This window comes from Taudactylus pleione, unplaced genomic scaffold (genome assembly GCF_031769625.1).
Source record: "Taudactylus pleione unplaced genomic scaffold, aTauple2 ptg000070l, whole genome shotgun sequence".
In the NCBI taxonomy this organism is placed as follows: domain Eukaryota; kingdom Metazoa; phylum Chordata; class Amphibia; order Anura; family Myobatrachidae; genus Taudactylus; species Taudactylus pleione.
The window spans coordinates 697,501-714,506 of record NW_028284472.1 but is presented as its reverse complement, the minus strand read 5'-3'; the positions used below and the strand labels follow the sequence as shown (position 1 = coordinate 714,506).

Below are 17,006 nucleotides of genomic sequence, written 5' to 3'. Positions count from 1 at the left end.
CTGAATGCGCCCCTACTTATGCAGGTGTGATAACAGACAGGCCAGTTTCCTTGACCAGCCATACATGAGTCGCATAGCAAGACATCAAACAATTCTAAAGAGAACAATGGGGAAATGCAAATATTTATCTTAAATTCATCAGGTTTATCTGTAAAGTTTTTCTTCCAATATTTTTGTTTTTCTAAATATATATATTTTTTTAAATCTTTGTGTACAAATAATATTCTGTTTACCAACTGCCATTGCTATTTTTATTTTCAAATTTGTATATATTTTTACGAAACAGAAAATGCGGTGTTACAGGACAATCGTCCACCAGCAACCACATCCTGCCATCCACACACAATCACGCTGAAGCCAAACAACTTCTCATAATGTGATTTTACACCCTTGTCTTCTAATAATACAATAAATTGCACAGTGCAGTCCTATCAATGTAATCCTTATTTAGCATGAAAATTAAACACTATAGGCAGTGCTCTTGTTTTAAGTACCGACAACTAGACCATTGAGGGGGATGGGATAAACTTTCTCTTCCACACACACATAGAAAAAAATTATAAGACCATTAAAAATCCAGTCACTGCCACAGAAACATGTTCTCTAGATAAATAATAATTTAGTTGCTGATAAAACAAATTTGATCCATTTTTATATTTTTTTTATTTTTCAGAAATGGTCTCAATATTTGCTTACTTTAATTCTGTGGGTCCTCCCTCCCTTTTCTATTTTGCCTTCAAAGCCCAAAAGTGATATTTGTCAAATTCAAGCCTCCAGATTAAAGAAAATATCTTAATTTAAATTTAATTTAAAAAATGCACTTAAATTGTATAAAGCACTGACTCCAAAAATGAGTGTCAATATTTTACAGGCTAGTATAAAGAGAAAATATGATCTTGGATCATGTTTTAATATTCACATTTTAACATTAAAAGCAGAAGATACATATTGTATTAGTTGCAACCTCTACAATTTATCTAAGACTGGAATACTAGGGGTGCACATATGTACTGTATAACAGGTAAGAGCGAAGATTCAAAACATGGACAAGTATAAAATATAATTATGTTCATAATGTTCATACAACTTATGAATTTAACTTATGAATTCTTTTAGATTCTACATTTCTTTTTCAATTATGCAACAAACCTGTACAACTAATCACTTAACTATTCACTAATACTTTAGGTGCTACAAGAAATATATTTTATATATGTATATATATATATATATATATATATATATATATATATATATTATCTAGAAGTCTTTGCACTTTGTGCAGTAAAAATATGTGTTTATAAATGTATATATAATTAGTTGCCACTATTAAATGACATTACATAAAAGAGCAGCGTACTATTAATAAATATTGTATGGCTTTATGACATCACAGATAGTGATTAATTCCATACGAAATTGTCTTTATCACTTTTATATAAACGAGAAGATTGTTGTGACTGAGAGAATGTCTGCACATGTTAACAAATGCAATGTACACAACCTATACTAGTGCAACTGTAAAGCGCAATGGAATATGCTGCTCTATATAAGCAACTCTTAATAAATAAAAAATAATAAATAAATAAACTGTAGATTATGTGTATTATTGAAGTTTAAATTATCTTTTATAAGCCTGCTAGTTTTATACTTTTGTATTTAACATTCAATGTACAAGGAAAGAGCAATATAAAGAGGATAGTATAAAACTGCCTTCTTCTAGTATCTTTCCCATGATATATTAAACTGATATATGTACTATATATGTCAAACAGAAGAGAGATAATTGTACTGTGTGACTTTACACTGCACTAGCCTGGACCCTGGGGTGCAAATGCCCAGGCGGGCACTTAGATTGAATGGGTACATTTGTTCAATACAAGTAAAAATAGCATTAAATATATTAATAAAGGGTAATTGTAGCAAGCAAATTAACTTGGGTATATCAAAAATAAATAAATTCCATAATGACAATTGAAATGCTAGCACTCAGATTAAGGGCACTATATAAATGTACAGCCATTATAGACATCATAGTATAAACTAAAATACTACAGGGAGGGGGGGGAATAAATATGTAATATCACAGAGAATATATGTCACAACTTAAATTTACAACCTCTGGTTTGGATCACTTAGTAAGACCCATATAATGGTGCGTTCAGCCGCACTAATAAAGGAAATATAGAATATGTCTGACACCAACCTATTCTCATAGGCAACATATAGTTATTTTAGACATCCCCCTTTTATTGAACTTGTATAGTAAGATTATTAATATAGATTATACTGGCTCCAGTAACAGAATATTCGTTACACGTCTTATTCCTAACATAACCCTCACTTTCATTGAGTGTGACAGACCAATACCTTGCACATACATATTACACATTAATGATATGCATTACTGACAGTCCTCAGGAGGGCACTCTGAAATAATAATGTGCTTTTATGTAGCTAGAAACACGCAGACTGAACAATAATCGTTAAATACTGACCACACACAAGTAATACACATACCCCGAGCTGATATATATGGCAAATAGTTATTGTATGCTAATACTGCCCTCCCACACTATATGACCCATGTTAGATTGTCATGTAGCTTACCTATGTTGGGGTACCGGGGGGTGCCAGGGGGGTATCCCCTGTTCTGCAGGTTGTGGAGCATGGAGCTGTCGAATGGAGAAGCAGTCCAGGCATTGCCCGTGTCCTGGGTAACATAACCTGGGTAGGGGCTGGAGTAGGTGGCACCCAGGCCCCGGCTGTACTGCTCCCTTCCATTGGCAGAGATGGCCAAGGGGGTGCTGTAGGAGACCTCTCTGGAGGAGGCAGCGTTGCTGGGGGGGCTGGAGGAGAAGGAGAAGCGGGGAGACACAGGCTGGTGGGGGGTCCCCGAGTTGTAGGCTGAGCCTTCTGGCCCAGCTTGTGCCCACATGTTGTGCCCAGACACCGGGCTGCCCTGCTGAGAAGGTCCACTGCTCTGGAGGTAGGACAGACTGGGGATCATGGAGGATACCCTAGTGGTGGGAACATAGACAGGAGAGGTGGCAGCAGAAGCACTATGCATAAAGCCCCCAGCCCCTTCATAGGATGGGGGCCCATGGTTAGCAGCCATGGATATGCTCTGGTACATCCTTCCAGATAATCCAAAAATCTTCTCCACAAGTCTGGATCCCAGATCTGCTCCTCTGGATGCCACAGATAAATCCAATCAGCAATGCAGAAGGTCACATCCCATCAGAGCCATCGCCTCATAGTCTGTGTCCAAGTTTATAGTGAGGAGACCCCTCCCCTGGCCTGGTATTTATACCTCACACCTACAAGGCAGACAGAGAGGAGAATCAGCCAGGGGGCACAGGTTTAGCCACACACGGAATAATGAGGTTAGAGAGGGGACTCTGCAGGTGACAGACACCATTGTCCTAATCCCACCTGCCCCCCACCGCCCCTGCCTTTGTCCTGCTCATGTCACCTCGCACCGCGCTTCACACTGAAAATGAAAATAAAATACAAAACAAATCACATCAGGTCCCCAAATAATTCAATTACTTGGGAGACAATTTATTGTGCCCATAACAGGACAAGCCCCAACAAGTGCCCGAATTATTTGTATTATCGCCCTACACATATAATAAAGGCGTAGCATGCGTAATAAGTAGACGCAGTGTGTAATAATTTTAAAATTATAACACGGTTACGGCTAAGCACAGCCGTGCAATAAGCGTACAATTCTGTTTATGGATGTGTGTAAGTATGTGTAAGTATATAGTTTCATATCATATATATATATAATGAATATTATTTCCCTAGATATATTATTTTATATAATATACATTTTATTTTTTTTCATACAATTTCGTAAAATAATATATATTTTAAGATAGTTATGTATATATAAATATATACATATACATATATACAAACACACACATATATATATATGTATAGAATATCTGCGTGGTTTCGATATCTTGAGGTCAGGAGAGTAATTGGAGATAATAGAGGAAAGACACAAATTAATGGGACAAATTAAAGGTTACACCACTCAGGAGTGATTTATAGAGCAGATTAATTACATCATTACGATTAAAAAAAAGACAGAAGCCTACAAAAACTGTTTTTCAAACTTTGTCAAAACTCACAGGACACGGTGAAAGTGATACACACACACATATACATATTATGTATATATACATATGTATATATATTATATATATATATATATAAATGTATATATCTATATATATATATATATATATATAATATATATATATATATATATATATATACATATATGTATTTATATATACACACACGCACACCCATATATATATATATATATATATATATATATACACACACACACACATAGTTTGATTATTTGCTACAATCATAAAGATAAAAGTAATGTATTATCAGAAAAAACAAGATGCAGCCACTGACACCAAGATGTAATATAATAATCGGGGCCTCCGCTTATATTCGTGTATTGTGTATTGATCGGCGCAATTACACATAAACACTAATGTAAGTGAGTTACTACCGTCACCTATTGTGATTAGATTAATTAGGGAATAGTAACGTGAAATGAAGACGCCTTTCACTACTGAACGTGTACAAAGTCAAACCAACATTCTTGAAAAGTATCAAACAAATGAGGAATGTTACAATAATTCTGGTTGTTATTAGTTTGTGATAACTTGGGTCCTTATACCGGACACCAATCTTCCTGTCTCTAAATTACAATTCATGCTGAACATTATAATAGTTCTAGAGCATATATCTATATAAATATATATATTACGATTATACCTATAAATGACTGCAGGACCTTTGTATTACAGTATGTGTCCCTGTGCTTTTTCAGTTATGTGGGGTTTTCCTATAGTTAAATGGAATAATTAGGAATATCTCTGAGACACCTCAGCTCTGCCTTCACAGAATCACTGACATAGAAATGCAAAGATCGGATTTGTGTTATTTTCTCTTCACTTGTAGATAAAGTATAACTACAGTATTAACCCTTACTTGCCTGTAAGGGGATATGATATGAGCATTCTAGATCCAAAGCTGACCAATTCTGTGACACCGGCACCCTACCCCCCCCCCCCCCTGCAACGAACAGCCAGGGGGAGATAAGCCCCTGATAAGGGGAGATAATAGAGGCAACAATTACTGCTCCCCCAGGCCTGGAACATCACAGACACCCAGAAAGCGCCTCACTTACAGTACATTTACATTGCAATAATCTGTATTTATCTCCATTCTCTGCCCAGCCCTGTACTGGTAAATTAGGATGATAGGAGACGTCAGCTGGCACTGTGGCTTCCCCCCCCCCCTCTGTGCCAGTCTCATGGCACCTCCACCCCCTTTCCATAAGGGCTAGGTCTGACACCACACAGCAGGTCAGTGTCTGTGCTGTGTGTATGCAATAGGGATGGATAGCAAAGGACTGACCTGCAGCCTGATCCAGAGGTCCAGTGAGGTTCTCCCAGGGACCCAGCAGTGGCTCCAGGATCACACACACAGCCCAGGGGGGTTGGGGAGAGACTGGGGAGCCAGTCCTGTCTGCAAGGCTTGGCCTGTTTCCCTCTCTCCCCCTCCTGGTGACTGGCTTTTCCCTATCACGTGGAAATAATATCTATTTCACCATCAGCAGGCGCCAGACACCAGTCCTGCTACATACTGCAGCAGCCAAAGTCCACGATCCCTACAGTGGGAAGTGACGAGCTATGTACCATGCGGGCTCCTGATATGCAGAGAGCCCATCTATAGGGAGCAGAGGCTGCTTCCCTGGGGGGCACATCTCCCCCCTTCCCCCGGGACTCCCCCATTCACACACTGGTGTAAGGAATAAGGGGAGTAACCAGACACTTTCATTGCACCCTCTACTAAAAGCCCATTACCCCGTTATTGTCCCATAATGACTTTATAGTGATGTCAGGGCTCAGGCTGCAGCCAGCCACACTCAGACGACGTATTGGAAATGCCATTTGGTCCCTCAGCAATTACACAGAATATCACTTATTATTACACATTTTGCAAATAGATCTGTATGTATGAGAGGTCATCATTGCCGGGGGGATGCTGGGAGGCGGATGGGGCGCACCTTGGTCTGTTTGCTATAAACTCAGCTCAGTTAATAAAGCTGCGATAATAATAATGGGCTCTGAGTGATGGGGCAGTGTTACCTCTCCTGTACCAGTGTCACCTCTCCTGTGCTACCAGTGTCACCTCTCCTGTACCAGTGTCACCTCTCCTGTACCAGTGTCACTTCTCCTGTACCAGTGTCACCTCTCCTGTGCTACCAGTGTCACCTCTCCTGTACCAGTGTCACCTCTCCTGTGCTACTGGTGTCACCTCTCCTGTACCAGTGTCACCTCTCCTGTGCTACCAGTGTCACCTCTCCTGTGGTACTAGTGTCAACTCCCCTGGTACCAGTGTCACCTCCCCTGTTCTAGTGCCACCTCTCCTGTACCAGTGTCACCTCTCTTGTGGTACTAGTTTCACCTCCCCTGGTACCAGTGTCACTTCTCCTGTAGTACTAGTGTCACGTCCCCTGGTACCAGTGTCACCTCTCCTGTACTAGTATTACCTCTCCTGTACCAGTGTCACCTCCCCTGGTACCAGTGTCACCTCCCCTGTACTAGTGTCACCTCTCCTGTACCAGTGTCACCTCTCCTGTGCTACCAGTGTCACCTCTCCTGTACCAGTGTCACCTCTCCTGTGCTACCAGTGTCACCTCCCCTGTACTAGTGTCACCTCTCCTGTACCAGTGTCACCTCTCCTGTGATACCAGTGTCACCTCTCCTGTGGTACCAGTGTCACCTCTCCTGTACCAGTTTCACCTCTCCCGTGCTACCAGTGTCACCTCTCCTGTACCAGTGTCACCTCTCCTGTGCTACCAGTGTCACCTCTCCTGGTACCAGTGTCACCTCTCCTGTGCTACCAGTGTCACCTCTCCTGTGGTACTAGTGTCACCTCTCCTGTACCAGTGTCACCTCTCCTGTGGTACTAGTGTCACCTCCCCTGGTACCAGTGTCACCTCTCCTGTACTAGTGTCACCTCTCCTGTATCAGTGTCACCTCTCTTGTGCTACCAGTGTCACCTCTCCTGTACCAGTGTCACCTCTCCTGTGCTACCAGTGTCACCTCCCCTGTACTAGTGTCACCTTTCCTGTACCAGGGTCACCTCTCCTGTGGTACCAGTGTCACCTCTTCTGTGGTACCAGTCTCACCTCCCCTGTACTAGTGACACCTCTCCTGTACCAGTGTCACCTCTCCTGTGCTACCAGTGTCACCTCTCCTGTACCAGTGTCACCTCTCCTGTGCTACCAGTGTCACCTCCCCTGTACTAGTGCCACCTCTCCTGTACCAGTGTCACCTCCCATGTGATACCAGTGTCACCTCTTCTGTGGTACCAGTGTCACCTCTCCGGCTCTGTGAAACGTGGTCAGCGCACAGTGCTGCAATCATTGGATGGGAGAGGATGTCACTTACCCCCTGGGTGCACTGCGTGTAGCTACTACTATATATATTTAATATATAAATTTATATATACATAAATACACATAGATACTGTATAAAGTGTATATTGATGTACGTATCTCTATTTATTTATGTACAATATATACATAAACATATGTGTATCTATATATAATCTGTCTCACTATATATATCTCACTATATATAGATCTATACATATATCTATCTATATATGTATATATGTCTATATACAGTATGTATATATATAGATAGATAGATCGATCGATCAATCGATAGATAAATAGATAAATAGATAGATATATGTATATGTACATATATAGTCTGCAACACCATTAAAGTACGGAATCAACATTGAGGAAACATAATAATAATAATAAGAATAAGAATAAGAATAGTAATAATACAATGTAAATTATAACAGTACCATGAAAATATGCCACTTACGATACAACAATGTGTATGATTGTACTATATAATATATCGCTAAACATTATGAGCAGTCTCTTAGCACCTTCTGCATGTGTATTATATACAGAGTAGAGGAAGGAGGAAACGGCCCCGGGCAGATGTACCACGTATATTACATTAGTGGGGTATAATATGAAAACTGCTTTCTCCTCTGTCACCTGCACCGTGATCACAGAGAAAGGAGATAACGGCAACTGCTCATTTCTTATAATGATATCATACCGGGGCTTATTTCTGTGAGCCAGTCCTGTTACACTGCACGTTATAGATGGTGAATATACAAACAGACCATCCCCATAATTGTATCTTGAAATGTTTTCTATTTCAGAACTTCATGATTTCACTATAAATAGCATGCAATATTACATATATTATGAATCTATACAGTAATTATATATCATTATATATATATATATATATATATATATATATATATATATATATATATATATATATATTAAGTTATATATATTTATATAGTTTTTTTCCAAAATATTTAAATAAATGACTCTGCTGCAAAGTCTGATACAAACAGTAATTAAATACTGTTTTCTGTGAAACACTCGCAACTTTGTAGCCAACTGTGAACTAAGAAAAGCTGAGAAAACGATAGTATTACACTGTACATGATCTCCAGGCCGGGTGTACATTATTACACTGTACATGATATCCAGGCCGTGTGTACATTATTACATGGTACATGATCTCCAGGCTGTGTACAGTATTACACTGTACATGATTTCCAGGCTGTGTGTACAATATTACACTGTACATGATCTCCAGGCCGTGTGTACAATATTACACTGTACATGATCTCCAGGCCGTGTGTACAGTATTACAATATGCATGATTTCCAGGCTGTGTGTACAGTATTACACTGTACATGATTTCCAGGCTGTGTGTACAATATTACACTGTACATGATCTCCAAGCCGTGTGTACAGTATTATAATGTACATGATCTCCAGGCTGTGTGTACAATATTACACTGTACATGATCTCCAGTCTGTGTGTATAGTATTACACTCTACATAATCTCCACACTGTATTTACAGTATGACACTATACATGATGTACAGCAGTGCACTGCACATGATTTCCACAATGTGTGTACCGTACTATACTGTAAATGAACTCCAGGCTGTGGAGCTCATTCAGAGCCGCTTGCGGCTGGCGGCCGCTCGCTCTGAATGTGGGCGTGTTTTTTTGTTTTGTTTTTAGTCTCCGGTCACTCGCAAAGCTGTGGGTGACCACCCAAAGCTTGTGCAAGCAGGCTGGAGACCGTCGCGATAATCGCGACCATCGGCCTTGCGACAAGACCCTGGGGTAGTGTCTAGCTGCCACAAGGCCGAGTGGACTTCCTGCTCTAATAGAGCAGGAAGTCCAATACTGACATCAATAGAGATGTCAGTTGGACCGCCCCACAAACGCCAGGGAACGCCTGCGTTTGTGCAGCCACCCCCCCTACCCGCCCACAAAACGGGGTGAGCTGTCAATCAACATCGACAGCTGCCCCGCCTTGTTGCGAGCCCTGTAGTGACTGAACTTCAGTCACTCAGCGAGGCTCGCGCACGCCGGACCCGGCGCATGCATAGTGTGCAAACATCGGGCTGCTTGCGAGCGCACAGTGCTCGCGAGCAGCCCTGAATATGCTCCTCTGTACAGTACTACACTGTACTTGATCTCCAGGATGTGTGTACAGTATTACATTGTATATGATTTCCAGGCTGTGTATACAGTACTATACTGTACATGATCTCCAGGATGTGTGAACATTGTATATGATTTCCAGGCTGTGGGTACAGTACTATATTATACTTGATCTCCAGGATGTGTGTACATTATTACATTGTATATGATCTCCAGGCTGTGTGTACAGTACTATACTGTAAACGATCTCCAGGCTGTGTACAGTATTGCACTGTGTGTATGCTCTCTAGGCTTTATACACAGTATTAAACTGTACATGATATCCAGGCTGTTTATAAAGTACTTTCCTGTACATGTTCCCCTGGCTGTGTACAGGGTTACACTGTACATGATCTCCAGTCTGTGTGTATCATACCATATATGATTTGCAATGCTGTGTGCACAGGGATATGCAATACATTAGTGGATATAGCTAATTAATATTTTAGCAAAGCATTTGATACCATATTCAAAAATAAATGGAGGGGTAAAAGACAGGAGACAGTATTGTTGCAATGGTGTAAGCGCAGATGGAGGTCTGGTAATCAGTGTAATATCTTGGGCATCAGTCCTAGGGTCTGTTTTGTTTAATGTATTAATTGATGATAAAACTTGTGGTCTGAAAATAAGGACATGTCTTTGTGCAGATTACAGCAACAGTGGATCCGAAGGATGACCGCACAAGAGCTGCGTCTGAACACGGAAATAAAGTCATCACCTTATCGTCTTTTTACACATCACAGGACAGACTCCTCTAGGGGCTCCTGCCCCTGCATGTGATTTTCGGTACATTATCTTGACACATAGAGGGGTCAATTCATTATTGCTTCATTTCTACAAAACTAGGTGAAAACTAAAATGTTCACCTATTTTTGTAGATATTACGGATGGGGCTATTCATTATAAAGTCAATGCAGGAGACATCATGGATATCTCCAGCTTACCTTTCAGGGGACCTAAATTCATCAAGATCTGAAAATACTATATTTTCAGAGCTCGACAGCGGGAACCTTCGCCATTTCGGATCCCTCCGCCCCTGTTAGGTTCCTTTGGCCGGGCGCTAGTTCTTGTAGGCACGTGTGAACCCAAGATCTCAAGTCAGACTCGGCAGTGCGAAGTTTCACCTCTACAAAAGTAGCTGTGAAAAGGATTATGGGGACAGCTGATCTTCGGATCAGCCGCCTAGCCCCCACTTATGAATAAGCCCCATAATTTCTTATTGCTGTGATATATACGACGATAAGATATTATGATTTTGGGGGATAAAATGCTAATTGTATTAAATATTCACCATAGTCCGTAAGCTGAATTCAGAATGAATTGTGATAAGTGACAGAACTATCGTGTGTGCAGTGGGTAAAGTGACTATAATATCCCCCTGCCTCGAGACTACAAGCAGCTCCCCCGGACCCTTGAAGCAAACAAACTGGAAGCCCATTCTCCAAACATGATCCCAGGAGGCTATAGTGACATCACTTGGCCCCTTGCGTAGATTTTGCTACTGGGCCTGGTGATGCCCTGTTCTACCCCTGAGATTCAGATGACATGGTGAAAAACAAGCCAGGCAACTAATCAGTGGACACAGGGGGTAATTCAGACCCACTCGCAAGCGGCAGTATGCTCGCAAGTGGGTCGATGTTCCCCACTGCGCAGGCGCACGACGGAGGGAGCTCCATCATGCGCATGCGCGAGACCCGGACTGCGACAGCCAAGCTGTCGCTCTGGGTCTCGCACCAAAGGGGGCGTGCTGTCGATGGTGACTGACAGCACGCCCCCTTTGGTGGGCGTGCCGTGGGCATGCCTGCCAGACGGAGGCGTTCCCACTAGTGATGTCAGTGGGAGTGACTTTGGCTCTGATACTCCAGGGCTTGTGGCAGGGAGATCCTACCGCAGGTTCTCCGTCGCAAGTCCGATGGCCGCGATGGTCAAGACCATTGCGACCATCTTTTTGGATGCACGTATATGCTGTGGGTGCTCACCCACAGCTATACGAGCGTCCAGGAGGACGCTCCAGTTTAATGGAGGAGGGCCCTGATTCAGAGTGAGTGCTCTGGTCATAGTGTCCGGCTCTGAATCAGGCCCACAGCCAGCAGAATGATTGGATACCTAGGAGCTTAGGAAGTGGTTACAAATAAAAATAAGAAAAAAATTGACCCGGGCTAAAAAAAATAAATGGTACCTATTCTGCATATCAAAGATTCTCAGGAAAAACTTCAAGGGACCGGTTCAATTACACACAAAGAGTCTCGCAACAAATGCACTGCGCACATACTGTAGCAGCATTGAATGTTAATTTCTGCTCACACCTCCAGGGGCTGCAAGCACAAATGCATGGGAGACACATTGTGACGCTATTACAAAGGCTTCTTGTCTATGATTGCATCGGCACCCAGGAGTTGAACATGTGCAGTATAGAGGAGAGATGGGACAGAGGTGATATTACAGAAACGTATTATGGAGTCAGTTCAATAAGGTGCAAGTTTGCATCATGAAATTTGCATACATCGCACAATTGCATGCACCCAAGAAATGCAAGATCCCATTAGAAAAGTCAGAAGTGCATGAAAAAGCATAGAAACCATCTTGGACACAAAAAGAGTGACAACTGAGATAGCAGGATCATACAGAGGGCTGTTAGTGACAACTGACATTCAGGATCATACAGAGTGCTGTTAGTGACAACTGAGATAGCAGGATCATACAGAAGGCTGCTAGTGACAACTGACATAGCAGGATCATACAGAGGACTTTTAGTGACAACTGAGATAGCAGGATCATACAGAAGGCTGTTAGTGACAACTGAGATAGCAGGATCATACAGAAGGCTGCTAGTGACAACTGACATAGCAGGATCATACAGAAGGCTGTTAGTGACAACTGAGATAGCAGGACCATACAGAGGGCTGCTAGTGACAACTGAGATAGCAGGATCATACAGAGGGCTGTTAGTGACAACTGACATAGCAGGATCATACAGAGAACTGCTAGTGACAACTGAGATAGCAGGACCAAACAGAAGGCTATTAGTGACAACTGAGATAGCAGGATCATACAGAAGTCTGCTAGTGACAACTGAGATAGCAGGATCATACAGAAGGCTGTTAGTGACAACTGACATAGCAGGATCATACAGATGGCTGTTAGTGACAACAGAGATAGCAGGACCATACAGAGAGCTGTTAGTGACAACTGAGATAGCAGGACCATACAGAAGGCTGTTAGTGACAACTGACATGGCAGGATCATACAGACGGCTGTTAGTGACAACTGAGATAGCAGGATCATACAGAGGGCTGCTAGTGACAACTGAGATAGCAGGATCATACAGAGGGCTGTTAGTGACAACTGAGATAGCAGGATCATACAGAGGGCTGTTAGTGACAACTGAGATAGCAGGATCATACAGAGGGCTGTTAGTGACAACTGAGATAGCAGGATCATACAGAGGGCTGTTAGTGACAACTGACATAGCAGGATTTTACACAGAAGGCTGCTAGTGACAAATGAGATAGCAGAATAATACAGAGGGCTGTTAGTGACAACTGAGAGCAGGATCATACAGAGGGCTGTTAGTGACAACTGACATAGCAGGATCATACAGAGGGCTGTTAGTGACTACTGAGAAAACAGGATCATACAGAAGGCTGTTAGTGACAACTGACATAGCAGGATCATACAGAGGGCTGTTAGTGACTACTGAGAAAGCAGGATCATACAGAGGGCTGCTCGTGGCCATAAGGAAAGTAATGGAGGATATTAAAAGGTGTGTAATGGCTGATTTTCACACTTTTTAGTAATGTTTGAAAAATGATAGCAAGCGTTTTTTTTATCAAACTACAGTCTTTCCGGTATTTTGGGGTACAAAAAATGTCTGTAGAGTAAATTTTTAGTGTTTCTATATAAGTTTTTAAATAGTTAAAATAAACACTTTTACCTCTCATCTGCAAGTTCATAAACTCATCTCCCATCAATACAACTCCACATGCCTGTCCCACATAACTTACACCTCCACATACCTGTCCCACATAACTTACACCTCCACATACCTGTCCCACATAACTTACACCTCCACATACCTGTCCCACATAACTTACACCTCCACATACCTGTCCCTCATAACTTACACCTCCACATACCTGTCCCACATAACTTACACCTCCACATACCTGTCCCACATAACTTACACTTCCACATACCTGTCCCACAGCATTTACACCTCCACATATCTGTCCCACATAATTTACACCTCCACATACCTGTCCCACATAACTTTCACCTCCACATACCTGCCCCATAGTATTTACACCTCCACATACCTGTCCCACATAACTTACACCTCCACATACCTGTCCCATAGCATTTACACCTCCACATACCTGTCCCACATAACTTACACCTCCACATACCTGTCCCACATACCTTACACCTCCACATACCTGTCCCACAGCATTTACACCTCCACATACCTGTCCCACATAACTTGCACCTCCACATACCTTTCCCACATCAACTACACCTTCACATACCTATCTCACAGCATTTACAACTCCACATACCTGTCCCACATACCTTACACCTCCACATACCTGTACCATATCATTTACACCTCCACATACCTGTCCCACATAACTTACACCTCCACATACCTGTCCCACATAACACACCTCCACATACCTGTCCCACATACCTTACACCTCCACATACCTGTCCCACATAACTTACACCTCCATTTACCTGTCCCACATACCTTACACCTCCACATACCTTTCCCACATCAACTACACCTTCACATACCTATCCCACATCATTTACACCTCCACATACCTGTCCCACATACCTTACACCTCCACATACCTGTCCCACATAACTTACACCTCCACATACCTTTCCCACATCAACTACACCTTCACATACCTATCCCACATAATTTACACCTCCACATACCTGTCCCACATCAATTACACCTTCACATAACTTTCCCACATAATTTACACCTCCACATACTTGTCCCACATCATTTACACCTCTACATACCTGTCCTACATCATTTACACCTCCACATACTTGTCCCACATAACTTACACCTCCAAATACCTGTCCTACATCATTTACACCTCCACATACCTGTCCTACATCATTTACACCACCACATACCTGTCCCACATGTGAATGTTATGTAGTTTTATGTGTGCAGGAATATATTGTACATAATATGTAGATTTATGTGTGCAGGAATATATTGTGTATGATATGTAGATTTATGTGTGCAGGAATTCTGTATATTGTACATGATATGTAGATGTATGTGTGCAGGAATATATTGAACATAATATATTTAGTTATGTGTACAGGAATATACAGTACGGGAATATATATTGTACTTCATATGTAGATTTATGTGTGCAGGAATATATTGAACATGATATATTTAGTTATGTTATATTGGAATATGAACAGTTATGTGTACAGGAATATATTGTACTTGATATGTAGATTTATGTGTGCATGATTATACTGAAAATTATATATTTAGTTATGTGTACTGGAATATATAGAGTTATGTGTACAGGAATATATTGTACATGATATGGAGATATATGTGTACAGAAATATACAGTACATGATATGTATATTTATTTGTGCAGGAACATATTGAACGTGATATATTTAGTTATGTGAACAGGAATATATAGAGTTATGTGTACAGGAATATATAGAGTTATGTGTACAGGAATATATAGAGTTATGTGAACAGGAATATATAGCGTTATGTGTAGAGGAATATATAGAGTTATGTGTACAGGAATATATAGAGTTATGTGTACAGGAATATATAGAGTTATGTGTACTGGAATATATAGAGTTATGTGTACAGGAATATATAGCGTTATGTGTACAGGAATATATAGCGTTATGTGTACAGGAATATATAGAGTTATGTGTACTGGAATATATAGAGTTATGTGTACTGGAATATATAGAGTTATGTGAACAGGAATATATAGAGTTATGTGTACAGGAATATATAGAGTTATGTGTACAGAAATATATAGAGTTATGTGTACAGGAATATATTTAGTTATGTGTACAGGAATATATAGAGTTATGTGTACAGAAATATATAGAGTTATGTGTACAGGAATATATAGAGTTATGTGTACAGGAATATATTTAGTTATGTGTACAGGAATATATAGAGTTATGTGTACAGGAATATATAGAGTTATGTGTACAGGAATATATAGAGTTATGTGTACAGGAATATACAGTACATATACACAGTGCTAGTGGATAACAAACTATTTATAAGGGCCAGTCAGGAGCAGTGTGTACCTAGCTGGGGGAGGGGAGACCCCTGCGCCAGGCTGGGGAGGGGGAGGGGTATATATTTGGATAGAGTACTGAGTGGAGCAGTTACAGAATCCCTTGCATTACTTATCTCAGGGTGATGTCACAACTTCAGGGACACTTTCCAAACACGTCACAAGTGATTATCCTGACAATGATCCCACAGGCTCTGCTGCTATTAGGTTGGAGTGTGCGGGGTACTGAGGGGTCACAGCTACCTGCTAGTCTTGTATGTCTCACGGCCCCCACTACCCCCCAGTGTGTGTCACATAGATTGGGAACCCGTCCCCTGCTGATAGCATTGCAAAGATTACATGTAATGATGTATGGCAGCAACTACAACAGTCATAGGTATTTACAGTTGGTGTGGAACTACAAATATCTGCATGCCCTCCCGCTGGACAGCAGGAGGTCGCATAATATATTCATCTCATTCAATAAAAAAAAACAGGCTTTCATTTACCATTGTTGCAGTTTTCACTATTTGCAGAGTATTTAAAAAAACTCCTATGACTTCGAAATTTCAGGAAAAGGTTCGTCCGTCCTTTAAATAAGATTTAAACGACAATAATTACCAACAGTTCCTGTATAGACAGAAATCAGGAATATAATGGGCTGAGATTTTAAAAGTCAAATCATTTTGGTATCCTGAATATAATTGGTATGGAAATCCTATCATCTACAGATAAATATTAAATTCCAATGTCAGTGTGAGTGTGTCATTGTGTGTGTGTGTGTGTGTGTGTGTGTCAGTGTATCAGTGTGTGTGTATGAGTGTTTCAGTGTTAGTGTGTTAGTGTGTCAGTGTGTGTGTGTGTGTCAGTGTATCAGTGTGTGTGTATGAGTGTGTCAGTGTGTGTCAGTGTTAGTGTGTTAGTGTGTCAGTGTGTGTGTCAGTGTTTGTGTGTCAGTTTGTCAATGTCTCTATGTGTGTGTCAGTGTGAGTGTCAGTGTGAGTGTGTCAGTGTGTGTGTCAGTGTGAGTGTCAGTGTG

At 41.2% G+C, this 17,006-nt stretch overlaps 1 protein-coding gene across 2 annotated transcripts in view; it reads right to left on the bottom strand.

The window, feature by feature from the left end:
- Positions 1–17,006, bottom strand: part of GATA4 (GATA binding protein 4) — a 98,145-nt gene that overhangs the window by 39,654 nt on the left and 41,485 nt on the right. Inside the window, exons 1-2 of one of the 2 annotated variants that reach the window (XM_088467306.1) lie at positions 5,461–5,491; positions 2,611–3,320 (exon numbers count right to left, since the gene is read on the bottom strand). In XM_088467306.1, the coding sequence (XP_088323432.1) occupies positions 2,611–3,136 (526 nt within the window). In that variant the 5' untranslated portion in view covers positions 3,137–3,320; positions 5,461–5,491. Of the gene's footprint in view, positions 1–2,610; positions 3,321–5,460; positions 5,492–17,006 lie in introns of those variants that run through there. The other variant, XM_088467305.1, reaches the window with a different exon arrangement.